Source organism: Piliocolobus tephrosceles, chromosome 9 (genome assembly GCF_002776525.5).
Source record: "Piliocolobus tephrosceles isolate RC106 chromosome 9, ASM277652v3, whole genome shotgun sequence".
Classification (NCBI taxonomy): domain Eukaryota; kingdom Metazoa; phylum Chordata; class Mammalia; order Primates; family Cercopithecidae; genus Piliocolobus; species Piliocolobus tephrosceles.
In genome coordinates, this window is record NC_045442.1 from 69,036,586 (window position 1) to 69,061,478 (window position 24,893).

The 24,893-nt window shown below is 42.8% G+C and overlaps 1 protein-coding gene across 2 annotated transcripts in view; it reads left to right on the forward strand.

Moving 5' to 3' along the window:
- The first annotated feature begins 205 nt into the window (after positions 1-205).
- MCU (mitochondrial calcium uniporter) overlaps positions 206-24,893 on the forward strand; it is a 216,814-nt gene continuing 192,126 nt past the window's right edge. The window contains exons 1-3 of one of the 2 annotated variants that reach the window (XR_002730132.1): positions 206-376; positions 23,234-23,349; positions 23,973-24,021. Coding sequence is in view for 1 of the 2 variants with exons in the window: in XM_023204981.1 (XP_023060749.1) it covers positions 227-376 (150 nt within the window). In the remaining variant the exon portion in view is untranslated. The remainder of the gene's footprint in view (positions 377-23,233; positions 23,350-23,972; positions 24,022-24,893) is intronic. The other variant, XM_023204981.1, reaches the window with a different exon arrangement.

Genomic DNA, 24,893 nt, shown 5'->3' on the forward strand with positions numbered 1-24,893 from the left:
CCCTAGAATTTGCCCGTAATTGACTATGTCCCACTATAGGTAACTCTGGAAGTGACAGGCAGCTTCCAATGTGGTTCTCCCGCCTGTCGATTGGGCCTTGCAGGAAGCCCCGCCTCATCAACTCAGTCAAGGGCGTTAGTTGGCTCGGCGTCGGTGAGTGGCGGGTCTTAGCTCCGCCCCGGCCGTCCGCTGCGCTGCCTGGGTCGGCGCCGTTTCCAGTTGAGAGATGGCGGCCGCCGCAGGTAGATCGCTCCTGCTGCTCCTCTCCTCTCGGGGCGGCGGCGGCGGGGGCGCCGGCGGGTGCGGGGCGCTGACTGCCGGCTGCTTCCCTGGGCTGGGCGTCAGCCGCCACCGGCAGCAGCAGCACCACCGGACGGTGAGCGAGCGCGCCCAGAGGCTCCGGGGAGGGCGGGGCGGCGCTGGCGTGTGGGAGCCGCCGGCGGGCAGGCCGCCGGGGCAGCGGGCGAGTTACCTCAACTCCCGGCCGCTCCCGAGGTTGCGGGGCGCCGAGGAGCCGCCGTGCCCTTCAGGCGCCTGCGGCGGCGACCAGGAAGGGAGGGCGGGCGGGAGGAAGCCGAGAGGAGGAGGAGGAGGGGCGGCGGCGGGGATGTTCCCGCAGGACTGGGGACACCAGGGCGGGGAAGGCACGGGACTGGAACCTCTCCCCGACCCGCCCCCAATCTCGGTCCCTCCCTTCTTCGTTCTTAACAGCCCTGCCCCAAGGCTTCCGAACCGAGCCCGGTGGAAGTTGTCCCCTTTCCCTCCTCCTCTGGGCGGGTTGGGGAGTCCTGAGTTGCCGCGGCCGCCTTGTGTGTGCCAGGAGAGTGGCAGTGCCATGCTGCTGGGAGCTGCCCCGGAGAGCAGCCCAGGACCCCGGCGGGGCCGCCCCTCGTCCTCTCTCGTCCCGGAGGGGTCGGGCAAGAAGGAAAATCAAACTTTATCCCCCTCTGTGACTTCCTGTGTGTGTGTGTGCATGGGGAACCAGCTCCCTCGAGATGGATGCTGCATTGCTTCAGGAGGCAAGCTCCATCCTCTCAGGTTCTTAAAGGTGCTTTTGGGGGTCCTTTCGAGGGCTACTGTATAAGCGTGTTCACGCGTGCCTGAGCGGGAAGGGTGGGCAGCAGGCACAGGAGAAGCGAATATGACAAGTTATTGACAGAGGCAGAGATTTGGTGGTTGTATTAACCAGTTGTTGCTGGGTTTCATTGGCTGGCAGAAAAAGAGGATTTCTGTTTGAACACTCTTGGGTGTGTGTGTGTATGTGTGTGTGTGAGAGAGAGAGAGAGAGACAGAGTGTGAGAGAGATTTCTTTTTTCAGTTGCGAGAGGTGAATTTGGCATGGAGTTCTTAACCTAACAAGTCAGGAGGTTTCCTTCCCTTGGACTTTCTAGACCTGTATGTGTTGGTCTCTGGCCACCTCTGAGGGAAAGAATGTAGGTTTTATTTCCTGGGGCTGAGTTGTATAGTGTGGTTATTAGAAGATCACTGTAAACAGCCTGATAGGAGAAACTACAATAGTACCTTCAACCCTCAATAAACACGTCACCTGCCTTGTTCTGATCATAGCTCTTAAGAGGAAACTGAACTGGAGCTCTTCAGAGAGGATACTCCTAAGGCCAATGACAACATCAAAATCAAGTGTGTGAAAGAGCTGTGAAAAGACCTAATGCTCTGCACAAGCAAGGTGGTATTGTTATTATTAGTCATAGGTATGGACTCTATCCTCATTCTTGTGAGAAGATTGTACCTCTTTTTATTTGGCATACTGGCATATTGCTTTGCTGAAGCTTTTGGGTGAGAGCCGAGCTTTTCCACAGTTCAATTTAATTTGCTTGTTTCGTAGCCTCCGGTTATGTGTTTTGTTCTCTTAAAAACATAAGGCCACCCCAAATTTTGATTGCATTCCCCTTTTCCTCAAACTATTTAAAGGCTTCCCAAGTTGTCCTTAAGTCCATATTTTAATAAGACATCTTCTGACTTTGCACAGTTTTTAAGACTGTTTGCGTGTGATACTCATTTGGCGTTTTAAAAAATGTGTGCCTTGTATATTTTCCACTATGCAAATTTGTCAGGCTGTGAGTGTCTCCCTTGTGGGGATGCTTCATGAAGGTGTTCTCTGTGCTATTCTAGGGTGAGTAAAAATGAAGTGCTGAATTTGTAACTGAAAGCATAATGAAGTGTTATTTCTAAAGGGCAGGAATGTTACGGGAATGGTGACTTGTACATGAGTTTAGAATTGTAAGATTTTGAAAAAAATCGAACCTGATTATTTAAAATATATAAACAGACTTTTTATTTTTCTACAATTCTTCTGAAGCCATCATATATACAGCTGTTTCCATAGGATAGTCTGTGATTCCTTACAAGACATTCCATTTAAAAGATATTGAGGCCCTGAACAGAGAGAGACTTGGCCAAGGTTATGTTAGCTAATACGTAACAGTTTTAGGACTCCCACTCATCTGAGATATTCTCACCCTTTATTGTGTTCCTTTTATTGTAAAGTGCAAATGCTCCTTTACATCTCTCGACTACCTTGTAAAATGTACTATTGTCCGTTAGGAAAGTATTGCTATTTCAAAACCCCATGAATGGGACTTCTCCTGTAAGTAGGGTTGATTTGAGTACATATATTAGGTGAATATGGGAGCAAACAGCTTACCAGAAAGAATAGATGTTCTGGTAAAGTTCCCTGAGAGACGCTAAGGTTGAATCTTGCTTGGGAGACATCCTGTGTATGTGCAGCAGATGGCAGTCTGCATTGGACTGGATCACAAGTCAGTTTGTGCCACTTTTGTTCTGCTGTATGGTATGGTAAATTACAACCGGGGGTCATAACCAGTTACAGCACTACCTAATTTTTTGAGTGAGAAATTCATGTTTCCCAAGTTTCGAGAATGAGTCCAAAGCAATACAGTAGCTCAGCTAGTTGGTAAGTGCAATTATGAAGTTATAATCTTAGTTCGTCCCCTCCCCCTTCTCCATTATATCTTTCAACTGAGTAAATAAGAGTAAAGGTACAGGGGCTTATTCAATATTTTTAGCACCATCTAGTGTAATTTTTTTCCTTCTCTCCAGCTTGTGACTGTAACCAAAACTGATGTAAAATATTTGTTGCCTGCTTTTCTGTATGGTTAGTGAAGGTGGCTACTATTTTTAACGATGGTTCTTCGAAGAGGAACTGCCTTTCACTGTGAGCTGTGTAATTCCATTGCTAAAACAAACTGTTTCATGTCTGATTATGACAGCCCCACTGTTGGCATTTTCTAACAGTTAACGGCTATGCTGAATTACTACATCTTTTACTTAAGTCTGTCATTGTCCTGTTACAGTTTGTGACTGACTTGCTCTACTTTACACATCACAGTTCTTTTGGCAGTGACATTGTTTCAGCTTAACCTGAAAGTTTTAACAGGTTATATTGCCTGATACAGAGGCAGGTCCTAATTCTTTAATTGAGTTCCTCATGGTCTGGCCCAATCTTATTATGCCAGATTCATCCCAGCACAAATACTCTATTGTACTTAAGCTAGTCTCTGCACTGTCCCATACATCCATACTAAACCTTTATGGATTTTTTTGTAGCTGAATTTCAGCCTTTATCACCCCAATCACTCCTCTAGCCTCTAAGGTTCATTTCAGGTTACAGACTGTGATGTACAATTCCCTTTGAATCTAACATTCTCACTTTACACGTGAGGAAACCTAATAAACTGAGGAAAGTGACTGTTAAGTTATGTTTGTGGTTACGAACAGACCAAGGATTAAAATTTCTTTACTTTTTTTTGGATACAAGGTCTCGCTTTCTTACTCAGGCTGGAATTCATTGACACTATCACAGCTCACTGCAATCTTGAACTCCTGGACTCAACCTGTCCTCCCATCTCGGCCTCCCCAAGTAATGTGCACCACTGTGCCCAGCTAATTAAAAAAATTTTTTTTGGCTGGGCACGGTGGCTCACACCTGTAATCCCAGCAACTAGGGAGGCTGAGGCGGGCAAATCAGGAGGTCAGGAGTTGGAGACCAGCCTGGCCAACATGATGAAACCCCGTCTCTACTAAAAATGCAAAAATTAGCCGGACATGGTGGGAGGTGCCTGTAGTCCCAGCTACTCGGGAGGCTGAGGCAGGAGAATCACTTGAAACTAGAAGGTGGAGGTTGTAGTGAACCAAGATCACGCCACTGCACTCCAGCCTGGGTGAAAGTTCGAAACTCCATCTCAAAAAAAAAATTTTTTTTTTGGTAGAGACAGGGTATTTCTACCAAGCTGGTCTCGAACTCCTGGACTCATCCTCCCAAAGAGCTAGTATTATATGCGTAAGCCACTGCATCTGGCCTAAAATTCCTTTAAATGGAGATGGATTCAAGAATTCCTAGTGTGAAGATGATACTTTCAGGGATAATTTCTATAGTTCATTACTAGAAAAATTTCTCTAAATGTGTAGAGAAAAAAAATTCCTAGTTTGAATCTTGATTTGTATAATTCCTGATTTTTAACCCTTTTCTATTTTTATTCTGTCCTCTCTGAATTCTGATGAGATTTATTATCTTTAGGACACAGATTGACACCAACATGTTTTCTAAATGTTTTATTTGTGGGCATCTGATCTTACTGGGGAGATAAAGCAATGATGTGTATCTTATTACTTTTGTGGCTCATAGACTCTAGCACAATGCTGGGTACATAGGTGATGCTCAGACAAGCATTAATTAGCTATGTACCCCTTTTTCTGCTTGCTGGGGAAAAGATATGCCCTTTATCTCTTCTTCCTATCCCCCTACCCCCAGTTTGGCTTGCTTAGTAGCCTTCCTTAGGTAACCACATTTGGAGAATTGCTTTAAGCTTAGTATTGCCAGTGCTGTCTTTGGTTGTATATTACACTTCTTTATGGTGGATTGATGGAAAGAGTTGGTACCACTGGATTAGCTCAGCAGTGGTCACTAGCTTTCTGACAATAGCCAGCAAAAGTATAGTAATTACCCAGATTATTACAAGTATATGTTTGAATCATATTCCACATTTGTTGGTTTATTCTATATTAAGATTTTGAGAGTTCTGGATAAATATGTTTAAGAGCAGACTTCTATTTGTTTATTTTTTTTAGATGGAGTCTTGCTCTGTTGCCCAGGCTGGAGTGCAGTGGCGTGATCTCTGCTCACTGCAGCCTCCACCGCCTAGGTTCAAGTGATTTTCCTGTCTCAGCCTCCCAAGTAGCTGGGCTTATAGGTGCGTGCCACCATACCCGGCTAATTTTTGTATTTTTAGTAGGATGGGGTTTCGCCATGTTGGCCAAGCTGGTCTCGAACTCCTGGCCTCAGGTAACCCACCTGCCTTGGCCTCCCAAAGTGCAGAGATAAAAGGCATGAGCCACTGCACCCAGGCCAGACTTCTTCTGTTTTTTTTTTTTTTTTTTTTTTTGAGACAGAGTCTCACTCTGTTGCCCAGGCTGGAGTGCAGTGGGATGATCTCGGCTCACTGCAACCTCCGTCTCCCGGGTTCAAGTGATTCTCTTGCCTCAGCCTCCCAAGTACTGGGATTACAGGCGCACACCACCACACCTGCCTCATTTTTTTGTATTTTTAGTAGAGACGGGATTTTACCATGTTGGTCAGGCTAGTCTTGAACTCCTCACCTCATGATCCATCCACCTCGGCCTCCCAAAGTGTTGGGATTACAGGTGTGAGCCACCGCGCCTGGCCGACTTCTTTTATTTTTAAGGAAGCAGCCATTCTTCTTTTTTTAATATATTTTTTAGAGACAGTCTTGTTCTCTTAACCAGGCTACAGCGCAGTGGTATGGTCATAGCTTGCTGGAGCCCTCAACTCCTGGACTTAAGCAGTCCTCCCATTTCAGCCTCCTGAGTAGCTGTGTATATAGGCGTGTGTCACCATGCCTAGCTCATAAAGACTTTTTTTTTTTTTTTTTTTAGAAACAGTCTTGCTGTGTTGCCCAGGCTGGTTTCTTAACTCCTGGCTTCAATAGATCCTCTCACTTTAGCCTCCCAGAGTGCTGGGATTACAGGCATGAGCTACCACATCCAGCACAAAATCTTGCTTATTTTAAAACTCATAAAATATCTGAATAAATGATCTTGGATATCTTAAAGTTCTGATTATTTGAACTTTTCTAAGTCCCAAGTGGCTTTTCTTTATGCTTCATGTAACTCTTTTCTTTAACATGAAATCTAAATAGAAAATACAGCATCAAGAGTGGTGTAAGTCAAAGACAATACATTGGTAGGAAATCATTCAGATGATGTTACTAATGAAATGCTATTTGATTTCAACTTCAAACATGGGGCAGCCCTAAAACAAAAAATGATTTGCTATCAACCGCTAGGATGTTTTTATTTCTTCTTACGTTTTAGCTTTGCATCCCTATAGATTTTCTTAAAAATTACTGTTTGTTTTCCTGTGATTAAGGTCAAGATTACCTTTTAATATCTCAGGATAGCTGAGACAGAGCCTCACTCTGTCGCCCAGGCTGGGTTACAGTGGCGCAATCTTGACTCACTGCAACCTCCGCCTCTTGGGTTCAAGCAATTCTTCTGCCTTAGCCTCCCGAGTGGATGGGACTAAAGGCACGTGCTACCACGCCCAGCTAATTTTTGTATTGTTAGTAGTGACGGGGTTTCACCATGTTGGCCAGGCTGGTCTTGAACTCCTGACCTCAGGTGATTGGCCTGCCTCGGCCTCCCAAGTGCTGATATTACAGGTGTGAGCCACCATGCTCAGCCCTTTATTCTTTTTTTTTGAGACAAGGTCTCACTCTGTTGCCCAGGCTGAAGTACAGTAGTGTGATCACGGCTCACTGTAGCCTTGAACTCCTGGGCTCAAGTGATCCTCCGACCTCAGCCTTTTGAATAGCTAGGACTGCAGGCACAAGTCACCACACTGGGCTAATTTTTAAATTTTTTGTAGAGATGAAGCTCATTATGTTGCCCAGGTTGGTCTCGAACTCCTCAGCTAAGCAGTCCTCCTGCTTTGGCCTCCCAAAGTACTGGGATTAGAGGGTGAACCACCATGCCCGGACCCTTTATTCTTTGATTAATGCCATACCATGGCTCGTGGATATATTAGAATTACTAGGATAACATGTTAGGAAAACTAAGATGTTACTGTGGAAGTTGTGCACTTTAAAGAATCTTAAGAGTTGGCCGGGCGCGGTGGCTCACGCCTGTAATCCCAGCACTTTGGGAAGCCGAGGTGGGCGGATCATGAGGTCAGGAGTTTGAGACCAGCCTGACCAACATGGTGAAACCCCGTCTCTACTGAAAATACAAAAAAATGAGCCGGGTGTGGTGGCGTGCACCTGTAATCCCTGCTACTCAGGAGGCTGAGGCAGGAGAATTGCTTGAACCTGGGAGACGGAGGTTGCAGTGAGCCGAGATCATGCCGCTGCACTCCAGCCTGGGTGACAGAGCAGTACTCCGTCCCGAAAAAAGGAAAAAAAAGAACCTTAGTGTTTAGAGTTCAGTAAGACCTTATATTGAGGGAACAAGAGTATGAGCAGTGAAATGGCTTTTTGTTTTTTTTGAGAGGGAGTCACTCTGTCGTCCATGCTGGAGTGCAGTGGTGCTATCTTGGCTCTCTGCAATCTGTCTCCCGGGTTCAAGTGATTCTGCTGCCCCAGCCTCCTGAGTGCCTGGGACTACAGGTGTGCAACACTGCCCCCTGCCGATTTTTGTATTTTTAGTAGATTTTTAGGTTTCACCATGTTGGTTAGGGTGGTCTCGAACTATTGACCTTAGGTGATCTGCGCGTCTTGGCCTCCCAAAGTGCTGGGATTGCAGGTGTGAGCCTCTGCGCCCAGCCGAAATGGTTTTTTTCTTAGTAGCTCAGCATGTTAATACAGAACTGGAAATGGGTCACGCGTCTTCTCATTTTCCTGTTCAATTAGTTTTCCTACTAAATTACACAATTCTTTGTTTCATTTAAAACACTTAAGCTGAGAGTGGTTCTAAAAAGTGGATTGGGGTCAAATTCCTTTTTTTTTTTTGAGATGGAGTTTTGCTCTTGTTGCCCAGGCTGGAGTGCGATGGTGTGATCTCGGCTCACTGTAGCCTCTGCCCCCCAGAGTTCAAGCGATTCTCCTGTCTCAGCCTCCTGAGTAGCAGGGATTACAGGCGCCTGCCACCAGGCTGGACTGATTTTTTGTATTTTTATTAGAGACAGGATTTCACCATGTTGGCCAGGCTGGTCTTGAACTCCTGGCTTCAGGTGATCCCCCCCCCCCCCCCAACTTCAGCCTTTGAAAATGTTGGGATTACAAGGTGTGAGCCACTGTGCCTGGCCAAATTCTTAAAGTACCTAACTTCAAAGTCAGTCTCAAATAATTACCCTCTGATTTAGATTAAGCTTGATAATAACTGTTAAAAAATCTTTCCTCTGTAGGTTGAACACAAAAGGGAAACAATGCATTTATTTCATTGCACTTTGTTAAATGCTTGCAGTTAGCCTATGTAAAAATGAAAGTTGACTTCAAGCAAATTAATTTTAATAAGTTTAGTGAATTATTGGTCCATAAACTGTGTACACACTTGAATCTTTTATATTGATAAAAATATAGCTTCATAAATTTTATCACCAGTTGAGTCTAAAGCATGCTAAAGGTGAACTTTTTCTAATGCAGTTCTGGAATAATTTGATGATATGACATCGCATTTTGACATCTCAAAGATATGAGCCTTTTCCAAATGTTCTTTAATGATGTTAATACTATTTATTAATCCAGAAGAGTGGGTATTAATTTTTATGCTTTGTTCCTAAAGTTTTCAGTTTTTATGTATTTTTTCTTGCTATTTATTTTCCACTTTATTGTTTGGGGAGTGTTTGTAATAATCATCAGAAAATTGCTGAGGAGTCTATTAGGTGTTTGAGACTGTGTAGAAGACAGTTAGAAATGTATAGTCCTGAACTCTACTGCCTTATAGGTATCAGTATCATTTAAACTTTTTTGCCTGCTGAGACAGGCCTACTTTGTACCTCTTTTCTATGGTAAGTAATGTTAGAGGATGTTTAAGAGCACTGTATTAATATCTGCTTTAAACTTTAGTTCAGAGAAAGTTAGTGTGACTGATAAGTTGTCAGATAATAAGAGAGCATATAGGTTAGCTTGAACCACCTGGTTTCTACAGATAGAGGAATAGACAGAAGAAACCATCTAAGACCTGAGGACATTGTTACTTTATTTAATTTTTTACCATAACCCTATGAGAGGTATTATCCCAGTTTTATAGTTTAAGTGTCATAAACTGGTTTAGTGCTAGGGATGCACTGAGAGCCAGCACACATGTTTTGGATTTAAGCCTAAGTCTGGCTAGAATGAAAACTGTACTGTTCTGGGGGTCAGTGTGGGTCATCCTTCCTTTTCATTTCTGCTCCTTCAGCATGTTCTTCCTCAAGCATCTACTGCTGTTTTCCTTCAAGAGATCTTGACATCCTTCCCACTGATTACCTTTCTTAAATCTCTTTCCTCACCCTCCCCTCCAGGTGTTAGCTGTTAGAGGTCTGAGATATTTGCTTCTTGGAGATATTCCTAATTTAGTTTGGATTTCTAAAATATTCCACCCAGCTGGGTGCCGTGGCTCGTGCCTGTAATTCCAGCTTTTTGGGATACCGAGATGGGGGAATCACCTGAGGTCGGGAGTTCAAGACCAGCCTGGCCAACATAGTGAAATCCCCATCTCTATTAAAAAAAAAAAAAAATAGCCAGTCATGGTGGGGGGTGCCGTAATTCCAGCCACTTGGAAGGCTGAGGCAGGAGAATTGCTGGAACCTGGGAGGCAGAGGTTGCAGTGACCCGAGTTCGTACTACTGCACTCTATCATGGACGACAGAGCAAGACTGTGTCTCAAAAAAAAAAAAAAACAAAAAGAAAGAAAAAGAAAAAAATAAGTCCCACCCAGTAAACCTGGTAATTATTGAGTTGCTTCTATACTAGATGCTTTTATAACATTCTCTAGTGTACTCTACAACAGTCCTTCTGGCAAAATAGTATTCCCATTGTACAGATGGAAAATGAAGACATAGAAAGGTTTGGTAACTTGGAGATATTCAGAAAATATCTGTGGAACTCCTGCATTTTGTGAGGCACTGCTGTGAGCATTGGAGAGAGAAATGCCTTTGTGCTGGTCCTAAAAGAGTTCACAGTCTGGCCAGGAGACATTGTAGAAACAGACTATAAGTGGCTGTGCTCCTTTATTTTTTTCCTAAAGAATGTTAAGTGGGAGCACTTAGGACCTACCTGTGAGAGCTGAGGAAGGCTTCACAGAAGAGGTCTTGCTTAAGAGGAAACATTTGGGGCCAGGCGCAGTGGCTCATGCCTGTAATCTTAACACTTTGGGAGGCTGAGGCAAGCGGGTCGCCTGAGGTCAGGAGCTTAAGACCAGCCTGGCCAACATGGGGAAACCCCATCCCTACTAAAAAAAATAGAAAAATTAGATGGACGTGGTGGTGTGTGCCTGTAATCCCAGCTACTCAGGAGGCTGAGGCAGGAAAATCACTTGAACCTGGAGGCAGAGGTTGCAGTGAGCCGACATGGCGCCATTGCACTCCAGCCTGGGCAACAAGAGCGAAACTGTCTCAAAAAAAGAAAAAAAAAAAAAAAAAAAAGCAAACATTTGGAAATATAATGTGACCGGAAAAGCATGGTCAGCATTCCGGGCAGCACCAATCTGACATGACCTCATGAGCGAGTAAGATGTATTTGAGAAGCAGCCATTGGTTTGTTACAACTGGAGTATGGGCAAGAATAGCTGGAGATTAGGCTGGACAATAGTAGTTATGCCAATGATAGTATTTTTCAAGTATATTATGTGCCAAGAATTTCACATAGATTATCTCATTTAATTCTTGTGATACACTATGAGGTACTGTTTTTATCCTCATTTTATAGGTAGTGAAACTAAGTTACCTACTGAGTTAAATTTGCCCAGGGTCACAGCTGTTAAGTGACACACTGTAAATGACTTACCCATGATCACACAGCTAGCAGATGTCACACCTAGCATATAAACCCAAACAGTGGCTTCAGATCCTGTCTCTTAACGGCTGTTTCTATGATGAGGGATCAGACTATGAAGGGACTTCTGAAGAAATTGAAATTTTATTCTGTAAGTCAGTGTTTTTATGTCTTGTTTTTAACTCAACCCACAGTAGAAGTACATTTTACACTGTGACCCAGTTATGTATATGCATTGTACACACATGAAACTAAAGAAAAGTGTCTGGGCATGGTGTCTCATGCTTGTAATCCCAGTACTTGAGGAGGTGGAGGCAGGCAGATCACTTGAGGCTAGGAGTTTGAGACCAGCCTGGGCAACATGGTGAAACCAGCCTAATACAAAAATTAGCCTAGCATGGTGGCATACACCTGTAATCCCAGCTGCTCCAGAGGCTGAGACATGAGAATTGCTTGAACCCAGGAGGTGAAGGCTGCGGTGAGCAGAGATCACTGCATTTCAGTCTGGGCGACAGCAAGACTCTGTCTCAAAAAAAATAAAAACCTAAAGAAAAGTTTCATGAAATAATATTTTTACTATGTATTTTATATAGTTTCTGTTCTGTTTTGTTAAAGAAATACTGGTTGAGACCTAAATTGATTTTACATCTTAAGCCACAGTTTGAAAAAATACTGCTTGTCCATAGGTGAGCCTCTGAAGAATTTCAAGTGGGAGAATCAGATGATCAGGTAGGTAATGTTGGCAGCAGTATGAAGGCCGTCTGGAAAGAATGGGACCAGAGAGGTAGAAGGACCAGTAAGGAGCGTCTCACTGAACCAAGGAAAAGATGCCTGAACTAGGACGGTAGCATTGTAGATAGATAAAAGGGAATAGAGAGAAGAGAGATTTAGGAAGTAGAACTGATAGAACTTGGTGATTGAATGTAGACTATCACTTACTACCAGTAGAAAGGCCATTCAATTCAAGGTCTATCTGACTTTATTACTCAGGCACTGAAACTTTATTTCTTGACCTTCGCTGAGTGTTCCTTTTTACAATCATGTTAAATATGCTTTTTTTTCTATGCCTCTAATTTTGTATTTAAAACTGTGCTGACCTGCTAAAATTTTAAGTTTTGACCTGATTTAAAATTTGTGATTTAAAAAAAATTTTAAAATTAAATACTCAAGCCTGTAATCCCAGCACTTTGGGAGGCTGAGACGGGCGGATCACGAGGTCAGGAGATCAAGACCTCGCTAACCCGAGGCTAACCCGGTGAAACCCTGTCTCTACTAAAAAATACAAAAAACTAGCCGGGCAAGGTGGTGAGCGCCTGTAGTCCCAGCTACTCGGGAGGCTGAGGCAGGAGAATGGCATAAACCCAGGAGGCGGAGCTTGCAGTGAGCTGAGATCTGGCCACTGTACTCCAGCCTGGGCAACAGAGTAATACTCCGTCTCAAAAAAAAAAAAAAAAAAAAAAAATTAAATTAAAACTTTTCTAAAGACAAGGTCTTCCTCTGTCACCCAGGCCAGAGTCCAGTGGCACCATTATAAATCACTGTAGCCTCGAACTCCTGAGCTGAAGGGATCCTCCTGCCCCAGCCTCCTGAGTATCTGGGACTACAGGCATGCACTGCCATGCCTGGATAATTTTTTTTTTTTTTTTGAGATGGAGTCTCGCTCTGTAGCCCAGGCTAGAGTGCAGTGGTGCGATCTCGACTCACTGCTACCTCCGCCTCCTGGGTCCTGGTTCAAGCAGTTCTCCTGCCTCAGCCTCCCCAGTAGCTGGAATTACATGGACGCGCCACCATGCCCAGCTAATTTTTGTAATTTTAGTAGAGATGGGGTTTCACCATGTTGACCAGGCTGATCTTGAACTCCTGACCTCGTAATCTGCCCGCTGCAGCCTCCCAAAGTGCTGGGATTACAAGCATGAGCCTCCACACCCAGCTACCTGCATAATTTTTAAATTTTTTGTAGAGGTGAGGGTCTTGCTATGTTGCCCAGACTGGTCTCAAACTCCAGGCTTCTAGTGATCCTCCTGCCTTGGCCTCCCAAAGTGCTGGGATTATAGATGTGAGGTACTGTGCCTGGCCAAAACAAATTTTTGTAAAAAAATTTTACTTTAAGTTTTGGGATACATGTGCAGAACGTGCAGATTTGTTACATAGGTATACTTGTGCCATGCAAAAAATTTTTTTTATTTTAAAATTTATGTATCAAAAATCAGATGCCTACTTTATTTTCATGTGCCTGCTTCCCCTACTCTGTTCCATAGAATTTGAATGATTTGCATAGCAGTATGAAAATATTTGTTGAAAGGACATATTCTGGGCTGGGAGCTGTGGCTCACGCCTGTAATCCCAGCACTTTGGGAGGCTGAGGTGGGCGGATCACTTGAGGTCAGGAGTTCGATACCAGCCTGGACAACGTGGTGAAACCCTGTCTCTACTAAAAAAACAAAAAAAAAAAAAAAAAAAAGACTGGGCGCTGTGGCTCACGCCTGTAATCCCAGCACTTTGGGAGGCTGAGGCGGGCAGATCACCTGAGGTCGGGAGTTTGAGACCAGCTTGACCAACATGGAGAAACCCCATCCCAACTAAAAATACAAAAATTAGCTGGGTGTGGTGGCACATGCCTGTAATCCCAGCTACTGGGGAGGCTGAGGCAGGAGAATCATTGGAACCTGGATGGGAAGGTTGCAGTGAGCTGAGATTGAGCCATTGCACTCCAGCCTGGGCAATAAGAGCAAAACTCTGTCTCAAAAAAAAAAAAATTAGTCAGGTGTGGGTGCGCATGCCTATAATCCCAGCTACTTGGGAGGCTGAGGCAGGAGTATCTCGCTTGAACCTGGGAGGTGGAGGTTGCAGTGAGCTGAGATCGAGCCACTGCACTCCAGCCTACGCAACAGAGCAAGACTCTCTCAAAAAAAAAAAAAAAAAAGGGTATATTCTGTTTATTATACTTCTCTGAAGCTTTGTGCTATAACTGAATTTTATGTTTGTTAATTAGAAGAATACTTTTTTTTTTTTTTGAGACGGAGTCTTCCTCTGTCGCCCAGGCTGGAGTGCAGTGGCCGGATCTCAGCTCACTGCAAGCTCCGCCTCCCGGTTCACGCCATTCTCCTGCCTCAGCCTCCCAAGTAGCTGGGACTACAGGCGCTCGCCACCTCGCCCGGCTAGATTTTTTGTATTTTTTAGTAGAGACAGGGTTTCACTGTGTTAGCCAGGATGGTCTCGATCTCCTGACCTCGTGATCCACCTGTCTCGGCCTCCCAAAGTGCTGGGATTACAGGCTTGAGCCACCACGCCTGGCCTAGAAGAATACTTTTGAGTAATTTTCTTTGACTTTATTCTCTTTAATTTTTCATTTCTATAATATATAAGTTGATAAAGAGCTTTCTAATGGCCTTAACTTGTTTTGATCTCCTTTAGGGACTATTGAGCATTGTATGATGGTCTTATCTTTTTTTTTTTTTTTTAAAGTAACCATTACTAAGCATGAAACCTTTTCATAGTAAAATTGTACCAGCCTTCCCCTCCACATTAGAAATACAGGTATATGAGATTCCTACTGCTTCTGCTGCTCCAGTGACTCAGAAGGTATAAAAATATATAATTGAAAACATTACTTGGAGTGATTATAGCATTTTGATTGACTAGGTATCTTACTAGATTGCTTTAGACAACACACATTCTTTGGTTTTCCAGTCATTACAGTACAAAAGTGTAGGTATTTATTTCTTTGATAACTATGAAATTTTTTAGAGATGTTGCAATATCTCTCTTTTTTTTTTTTTGAGACAGTCTTGCTCTGTCACCAGGCTGGAGTGCAGTGGCACGATCTCAACTCACTGCAACTTCCGCCTACTGGTTTCTAGCGATTCTCTTCCTCAGCCTCCCAAGTAGCTGGTGACTACAGGCGTGTGCCACCACGTCCAGCTAATTTTTGTACTTTTAGTAGAGGCAGGATTTCACCATGTTGGCCAGAATGGTCTCCATCTCTTGACCTCGTGATCTGCCCGCCTTGGCCTCCCAAAGTGCTGGGATTATAGGCATGAGCCACCATGCCTGGTTTTTCTCTTTCTTTTTTTTTTTTTTGAGACAGAGTCTTGCTCTGTCCCCCAGGCTGGAGTTCAGTGGCACAATCTCAGCTCACTGAAACTTCCACCTCCTGGGTTCAAGCGATTCTCCTGCCTCAGCCTCCTGAGTAGCTGGGACTACAAGCACTTGCCACCATGCCCGGCTAATTTTTTTATTTTTAGTAGAGGTGGGGTTTTACCACATTGACCAGGCTGGTCTTGAACTCCTGACCTCACGTGATCCATCTGCTTCGGCCTCCCAAAGTGCTGGGATTATAGGTGTGAGCCACCACACCTGGCCGGACTACCATATCTTCTCTACCGGAAGAGAGATTATATTTGTAATGCTGTTGGTGAGCCTTTTTTTTTTTTTTTTTGAGACAGAATCTTGCCATGTCGCCCATGCTGGAGGGCAGTGGTGCGGTCTCGGCTCACTGCAACCTCTGCCTCCTGATTTCTAGCTATTCCCCTGCCTCAGCCTCCCGAGTAGCTGGGATTATAGGCGCACACCACCACACCTGGCTAATTTTTGCATTTTTGGTAGAGGTGGGGTTTCACCTTTTTGGCCAGGCTGGTTTTGCACTCCTGACCTCAAGTGATCCACCCGCCTCGGCTTCCCAAAATCTGGGATTACAGGCATGAGTCACCGCACCTGACTCGCCTTTTGAAATCTTATGGGAGCCAAGGATTGCTGTACCATCACAAAATATTTTTATTATTAGTTTTCTGAGATAGTTAAATAAATGAACAGGTGGTCATGGTGAGTGGGGTGTGTGTGTGTGTGTGTGTGTGTGTGTGTGTGTGTGTGTATTTCCCACCAAAACAAAAGTAATTGAAGAGAATTTGGTGCCAAGTGGTATAATAGGAACTGGGTCTGTTCTTCTTTGTTCTGTTAACTTGCCGTTTGTTCTTGGACAAGTGACTTAACCCCTTTGGTCTTAATATTTTTGTCAGTTAAATAAGGATGCTTGATTAGGTGAACCTAAAGGGCTTTTAATTTTTACTTTATTTTTCTGAGGTGAGGGGTCTCACTATGTTGTCCAGACTGGTCTTGAACTCCTGGGCTAAAGTGATCCTCCTGCCTCAGCTTCTTCAGTAGCTGTGACTACAGGCACGCACCACCATGTTCAGTTAAAAAAAAAACAACTTAAAATTATAAAACGTGTTGTATTTTTATACAGTACTTTGTAATTAATTATGTTATTTCATTAGATGGCTTGTGTAAAATCATAAACTCAGGTATCACATATTTGCTTATTCTCACAAGGGCCAAGAGCTTGAAATGAAGAAAAACAGCCTTCAAGTTCCTCTTTAGGACAGTTTTCATAATTATTTCTGACATCTTCATAAACAATTTACCTGGTATTCCCCTTGAACAGTTCATTATGCCTGTAGTCTCATCTTTCACCTTTGTTTTCTTTTCTCTAATCCAAATTGCCGAAGGGAGTGGAGGAAGAGGTGAAGATGTGGAAAGCCCAGAGAGTTGGAGAGTTGAGAGAAGGAAGAAAGCAGTTAAGGTCAGAGTACTGAAGTAAGATGAGACTGTACTAGTGGTTTATTAATTCTGAGTTGTACCTTGCCAGCCTGAAGCAGAAAGTGTTTTATTTTGTAGTAACACTGTAGGAATCCTAGGTGTGAAATCCGTAAGTGATTAGTTGCCTGCAGGAGTCAATAGGCATAGTAGCCCTTAAATTCTTCCAGCTCTGTGAACTGAGCCTAGTGTAGTATCAGTCACATAGACATTCAGTCCATGTTGGGTGAATGAGAGTCACATAGTCCTAGAAACTATTTCCTAATTCAACCCTGTGGGTAACACAGCTGTAGATCATCTTGTTCTCTGTGCCCAGATACTACAGTGATGGGAATTATGGGAATGTCAAGACGGAATGACTTCTCTTTGATTCATGAAGCAGCTAATACTCTTAAAACAGTTCCGATTGTGCTGAACAAGCAGGACTAAATAAAATGCTAAGTAAAAATAGTAATGAAAGAAGATGGTAGAGCTATTATGTTAAAAGTAATTTGGGGCCAGGCTCAGTGGCTCACACTTGTAATCCCAGCGCTTTGGGAGACTGAGGCAGGAGGATCGCTTGAGCCAAGGCTACGGTAAACTTTGATTGCACCACTGTACTCCAGCCTGGGTGATAGAGTGAAATGCCCTATCTCTAAAAAAAAAAAAAAAAAAAATTTGAGCAATTGATACAGTGGCATCTACCGGGCATGATTGGTGGGAGTATGGGCCATGCTGGACACTGCAGAAGAGAGAAAGGAACTATTTCAAAGAGGTGCTGCCAAGTGTAGATTCTTTCTGTATATATATATTTCCAAAGAAGGCAGATTTTTGGAAGTGTTTATTTTGGAACTAATCTTGTGTATTTCCATTCTGTCCCCACTGTATCCTGTATTTTGTACTGCCAGAATTCTGATAGCTGCCATGAAGCAGGGCTGTGGCAAGTGGCCAAGTGTGATAAAAAACTATTTTTCATTTTAAAACAGAAAATACAGATGTCAGAATACTTTAAAGAAGTATTTAAAGATAGAGTAGAATGGAAGAAGTAGTAAAAACCTAATGAGAAGATTGAAGGTTTTCCATTTGCTTTGGATGCAATTACATTTTTTGTAAACAGAAGAATACCAGGTTATATCTGTCTTGATCTGTTAGTTTCTCTCTCTTTCCCCCTTTTTCCTCATCTGTGAGTGCTGGTGCTAGACACTTGCTGAACAGACAGGAAAAATTGATTTTCTGGTGTTTTTTTTCTTTTTTGAGAGGGCCCCTAGGGTGTACTTTGTGTGAATATCTGACTAGATATAGATATAGATGTTAATAGTTTGATTTTGTTTATTGTTTTAACCCCCCCCAAAATGAAATCTTGTTTTCTTTTTATTTTCAGCTGTGACTGAAACGTTAAAAATGCTGTCTAAGCACAGTTGAGATAGTAAAACAGAATTTTAGTGTAACATATTACAGAATTTTGGAATATTCATTTACTTAATGGAGAGCTGAACTCTAGTCAGTGCTTTCTTTAAGTTTAATAGCTCATCCTGCATTGGTGTTTGATTCAGAATGAATTCGAGTTCTTAGTGTGGCCAACTGCCACAAAGTTGGGTAAACTTTGAATATATAATGGCTTTCTGTTTTGTTTTGTTTTGTTTTGGAGATGAAGTCTCGCTCTGTCACCCAGGGTGGAGTGCAGTGGTGCGATCTCAGGTCATTGCTACCTCTACCTTCCAGGTTCAAGCAATTCTCCTGCCTCAGCCTCCCAAGTAGCTGGGACTACAGGCACGCGCCACCACACCTGGCTAATTTTTTGTATTTTTTAGTAGAGGTGGGGTTTCACCATGTTGGCCAGGATGGTCTCGATCTCCTGACCTCATGATCTGCCCCCCTCGGCCTCCCAAAGTGCTGAGATTACAGGTGTGAGCTACAGCACCTGGCTAAGGCTTTCTTTTTAATGATTTCTAGAGCTTTTAACATGAAAAAGTGGAAAATGAAAGGAAACTATAATAGATTTCTTGCCTAAAATGGGTATTCTATGTAAGATGAAAAGTAGAGACAAGCTGAGACCCTTGAGTTATGGATCCGAAGGTCACATCACAGCCAGTGTTAGAAAGTCATAACGCTAATGGAAGAAAAGGCAGAAGGTAAACTGATGGGAGTGCTGTCAAAGGAGCTCACTTGGAAAGGCCATTCCATCACCTGAGGGTTTTTTTTTTTTCTTTTTTGGTGGAGGTGGGGTGGTCCTTTGTAAGGAAGTTACATTATGTTCAATCAGACGTACTTAATAAAAGTACAAAAATCTTTTATTTTTAAATTATGAAATGTGTCATGTCTATAAAAAGAAGTAGAATAATATAATGTATAACCTTTAGCTTGAGAAATTGAATATTATGATTATAATTACTGCCCCCAAGTACCCTTCCTTAGACCTTTCTCCCAAAAGTAACATTCTCTTAAATTTGATGTTTACCATCCCATGAGTGTCTTTATCTTTTTGCGCTTGTTCTCGCGCTCTCTCTCTCTCTCTCTCTCTCTCTATATATATATATATGTGTATTTGTGTGTGTGTGTGTGTGTATGTGTGTAATCCCATCTTTTTGAGAGGCTGAGGCAGGATAATTGCTTGAACCTGGGAGGCAGAGGTTGCAGTGAGCCGAGATCATGCCATTGTGCTCCACCTGGGCAACAAGAGTGAAACTCTGTCTCAAAAAAAATAAAAAAAATAAAAAAAGGTATTACACTGTATGTATCCTTCTGCAAATCTTTTTTTTTTTTTTTTTTGGAATGGAGTCTCCCTCTGTCACCCAGGCTGGAGTGCAGTGGTGCGATCTCGGCTCACTGTGATCTCCGCTTCCTGGGTTCAAGTGATTCTCCTGCCTTAGCCTCCTGAGTATCTGGGACTATAGGCATGCGCCACCACACCCAGCCAATTTTTGTATTTTCAGTAGATGCGGAGTTTCGCCATGTTGGCCAGGCTAGCCTTGAACTCCTGACCTCAAGTGATCTGCCTGCCTCTGCCTTCCAAAGTACTGCAATTACAGGCATGAGCCACTACGCCTGGCCTTTTTTTTTTTCTCTTAATACTTAAAAAAAAAATTAGGCCAGCACAGTGGCTCATACTTGTAATACTAGCACTTTGGGAGGCTAAGGTGGGAGGATTACTTGAGGCCAGTAGTTTGAGGTTACAATGAACTATAATTGGGCCATTGCACTCCAGCCTGGGGATAGAGCAAGACTGTGTTTCTTTTCTTTTTCTTTTTTTTTTTTTTTGAGACAGAGTCTCACTGTGTCGCCCAGGCTGGAGTGCAGTGGTGCAGTCTCCTCTCACTGCAAGCTCCGCCTCCCTGGTTCATGCCATTCCCCTGCCTCAGCCTCCCGAGTAGCTGGGACTACAGGTGCCCGCCACCATTCCCGGCTAATTTTCTGTATTTTTTAGTAGAGACGGGGTTTCACCGTCTTAACCAGGATGGTCTCCATCTCCTGACCTCATGATCCGCCCGCCTCGGCCTCCCAAAGTGTTGGGATTACAGGCGTGAACCACAGCACCCGGCCCGAGACTGTGTTTCTTAAAAAAAAAAACAAACAAAAAGCAAGAAAAACCTTATTTAGTTGATACATGTAGTTCTGGTTCATTCATTTTTAACTACTTTGGCATTTCTGTCTCTACTTCATATATTTAAACCTCTGTTGACTGACAGACTTTTTGCTGAATATTCTGGGGGACAGGAAAGAGGAATTTATTATGTCATTTTTAAAGTTAGACTAGGAATGCTGTTTTGACTTTCAAAAAAGCCAGTTTTCCTTTTTTGGTGTGTAATGTCCTCATTTATCATATTCCTGGGAAAATCCTTTGTACTTCCTGAGAGAAGGCAGAGAAGAAGAATGTTTTATTACACAGATGAACATGTCTTGTACGAAATGCAGAGCAGCATCTGCCACCATACAGTGAACTCATGGGGGATTGAGCTGCTGCAGCAAAAGCCTGGGTTACTAAAATTCTCAGATTTTTCAAGTGCAGAAAAGCTGTGGGTGGAAATTTGTTGGCATTAATTCATTGTTTCTGTTCTGTGTGTTTGGAATTATCTGCAATTTGGGTACTATCTGCTTTATTTTGTAAAAGGAGGTGCGCCTTTTATGGTAAAAAGGCTGTTCTTGAATTGTGTTATGGTTTTATGGGGCAAGCAAAAGAAAAGTAAGGTCTAGAAATGAGGGGGCATACTTTTTGAGACAGGTAGTTGGTGTGAAATAAATATTTGTTTTAATAATAAATCTGTATGTATTAGTCAATGTTGTATATTCTTACTTTGAAGTCGTTGTTTTAAAAAGACAATCTCTGATAAAATTTTTTATCTTCTCAATTTCATGCTGATGTCTTTCATTTCCAACATTCTTAATAATGGTTTGAACGTTTTTGCAGAGTACACAGGGCAGAGCTTCATTCAGGTTGTCCCTCCAAATGATTTGCTATAGTGCATCAACGAGAAATGCTGAGGCAGCAAGGGAAACACTAATAAATTGGGTGGTTTCCAGGGACTATAGCTAAGGCAAGCAAACACAAGCCAAAATTAAAATGTTAGTTAGGCACCCAGGATATAAGTCTGGCCAGATATGCTATTAACAGTGAATCTTCCATTCTCATTAAATTATTTGAGATCTGTACAAATTGAAGATTGTTACAAATGGTGACCAATTTTAAGCATATTTTAGTTAGGGGTGGTACAATAGTCTTTTGGCTAAAACTTAATTAGAATGAAAAAATACTTTTGCCTCTTTTATTTGATAGATTCCAGTGCCGCCTGAGGAATGATTAGAACTTAGTGGCCTATTTGTTTCTTCCATGGTTCTGAAGGGAAAGAGTGCTGGATGGACCTCCAGTAATGGAAGAGTTTTTTTTTTTTCTTTCTTTTTTTTTTTAGACGAAGTCTCACTTTTGTTCCCTGGGCTGGAGTGCAGTGGTGCGATCTCGGCTCACCGCAACCTCCGCCTCCCAAGTTCAAGGGATTCTCCTGCCTCAGTCTCCCGAGTAGCTGGGATTACAGATGCCTGCCACCAGGCCCAGCTAATTTTAGTATTTTTAGTAGAGATGGGATTTCACCATGTTGGCCAGGCTGGTCTTGAACTCTTGACCTCAGGTGATCTGCCTGCCTTGTTAGTGCTGGTTTTCTTGCTAACTACACAAATTATACTTCTGTAATAATTTTCACAAATTATTTTACCTGTGAAAAGTATAGGTATGGGGAGAGGAGATAGTGGTATATGAAAGGGCCTTTCATATTTTTCTTGTTTTGGAATGATTTCTAATCATTTTCAAACAGAACCCCTACCAAAGAGTTGTGTGACTTGGCAAATGAACCTGAATTTTTTAAAATTTAGTGCTCCAAGGTTTCTAAAGTTTGTAAACTTGTTCCTGAAACTAGTGAAAGCCTGAAACTAGTGGATAGCCTAAGACTTTTTTAATTTAAAAAATATTTCTTATTTCTTCATTATTTGTTAGGGTTCTGTCAGTTTTTTATATTCTGGAAGCACAGAGACGGGGTGAAAATTTTTTTCCTCTTTCTTCATTTTTTTTGGTGTGTATGTGTGTGTGTGTGTGTGTGTGGTGTTGGAGTGTCGCTCTTTCGCCTAGGCTGGAGTGCAATGGCACGATCTTGGCTCACTGCAACCTCCGCCTCCCGGTTTTAAGTAGTTCTCCTACCTCAGCCTCCTGAGTAGTTGGGATTACAGGTGTGCTCCACTACACCCGGCTAATTTTTGTATTTTTAGTAGCGATGGGGTTTCACCATGTTGGCCAGGCTGGTCTTGAACTCCTGACCTCGTGATTCGCCCACCGCGGACTCCCAAGTGCTGGGATTAGAGGCATGAGCTACCACGCATGGCCAATTGTTTTCTTCTTTAATCTAAAAATATTTCTAAAAGAATTGGTTTACAAGCTGTTACTTCAGCACCCCCCCACCACCCCAGCGTTTTTTAGAGTTGGGGTCTTGCTTGTTGCCCAGGCCCAGGCTGGCCTTGAACTCCTGGGTTCAAGCAGTCCTCCTGCCTTGGCCTTTTGAATAGTTGGGACTATAGGCACACACCAACACAGCCAGCTAACTCCCAATTTTTATATTTGTTGAGCTTATGTGATTATCAAATATTTATTATTATTATTATTTTTTGAGACAGAGTTTCGCTCCTGTTGCCCAGGCTGGAGTGCAATGGCATAATCTCGGCTCTCCGCAAACTCTGCCTCCTGGGTTCAAGCAATTCTCCTTCCTCAGCCTCTCGAGTGGCTGGGATTACAGGCATGCACCACCATGCCCTGCAAATTTTGTATTTTTAGTAGAGGCAGGGTTTCTCCATGTTGGTTAGGCTGGTCTTGAACTCCCAATCTCAGGTGATCCACCGCCCCCCGCTTGGCCTCCCAAAGTGCTGGGATTACAGGTGTGAGCCACTGCGCCCTGCCCAAATATGTAATACTTTATTTCTGAAAAAAGTATTTCAGAGTTTCTTACAGTCAATCTGGATTTATTCTAGGTTACAAGTCATTTTTTAAAAAAGTGCTCTCTTGTCCTAAGGGTCACTGTAATAACTAGTGGCTAAGAATGACTTAAACAAGGTCTTTTCAGACTTACTTTCTTCTTTGGCATTATATGCTGAGGTACCCACATTAGCAGGCTCAAGAGGGCCTTTACCTTTGACATTTACTTTACTTTTTTCTATTCTTTTAGGTCTTTCACTACCATTCCTACAGTGATTGGCAAGATATCGTTTCCACCTCACTCTCCATGTACCATGCCAGTGACATCTTAGCTGCTAGAGTGTGGAGCTGGCCTGTGGGAGTCAAGTAAGTGCCTTTTTTACTATTTGGCATGGTTTTTGCTTACTTTGCAAAGCCATGTAGAGGAACTTCTTAAGATTAGTTTTTAAAAAGGCACTTGCTTGATCCTTGTGGGCTGGCTTTTTGCTCCAGCCTGCTATTGAACACTTGGTAGCTAACATGGGGATGAGTTTAGTGAGGTGACTGTTGCACAATAGAATATTTTTACTATGGTACACCCTAAGGGATAATAGATCTGATCTTAGCCTGATTAGACCATATTGGTAAACAACCCCAATAAAACAGAACTGTGCTACCTCAAACAGTTACTCTGGCCTCTTGGAAATTTAACAGGTTATGGATGACCAAGGGTCTGTTGGTGTAAACCAACTAGATTGCATGGAAACAGGGCAGCTCTCCTAGGAAAGCCAGTTACCTTGGCATTTATCTTAATTAATTTGGCTTATTATATGGAAGAAGTAATGGTTGAGGTTAATCAGGTAAGGGTTTCTATGTTTATCATTAAAGTTGCTAAAACCTGGTATCTTACTTTTGCAGGTCATCTTGTAAATTTTGCCTATATAAATTAACACATCCCCTGTATGTCATAACAACCATGTAAGGGAGAGTGTTTTCCTGCTCTCTCTTAGGTATTGGTGATGTGACCTGTTCACGCAGGGGAAACTTGAACACTTGCAGGTATGTGAAGATCATGATTCATAAGCATTTTTTCCCTGCAAGCAGAACAGTTTATTTCAGTGTGAACTCATGTGATCTATATTGCCAGTTGATTTTTCTGCCCCTGTTACTATAGAACAGGCCTTGACAAACTGTAGCATAAATGGTTGCTTGATTTTGTAAACAAAGTTTTATTGCAACACAGACATATCCATTTGTTTACAGATTGTCTGTGGTTGCCCTGGCACTATAAGGACAGAGTTTAGTTGTTACGACAGAGACTATATCGTCCATAAAGCCTGAAATATTTATTATTTGGCCCTTTAAGAAAAAGTTTGCCAACTGCTACTATAGGTGAACCAAACTTCAAATTGTATTTAGAAATAAGCTTGCCAGAACCACAGTTGTTTTCAAATAGGCTTCTAAAGAGAAAACCAGGAAAGCCAAGACCTGTGCCATAATGCTGACTAGCAAGTAAATATTTGCAGTATGTATAGTGGTATGATTGATTACTAATACAAGGTTACTGAAATGGAAAGCTATAATGGCAGTCCAGCTTCTTTATCTTTTCTTTCATTCATTTATTCTTCCTCTTTCACACTGACTCTCGTTTCTCTTTCTCTTTTGCTTTCTCGCTGGGTATAGGCATTCATTCAGTGGCAGGATGTTACTACTATGATTGGATTCTCTAAAGGTTTTATAGGCTGGGCATGGTAACTCACACATGTAATCTGAACACTTTGGGAGGCTGAGGTGTGAGGATCACTGGAGGCCAGGAATGCCTGACCAGCTTGGGCAATATAGTGAGGCCCCATTTAAAAAAAAAATTAGTTGGGCATGGTAGCATGCCCCTGTAGTTATGGCTACTTGGGAGGTTGAGGTGAAAGGATCAC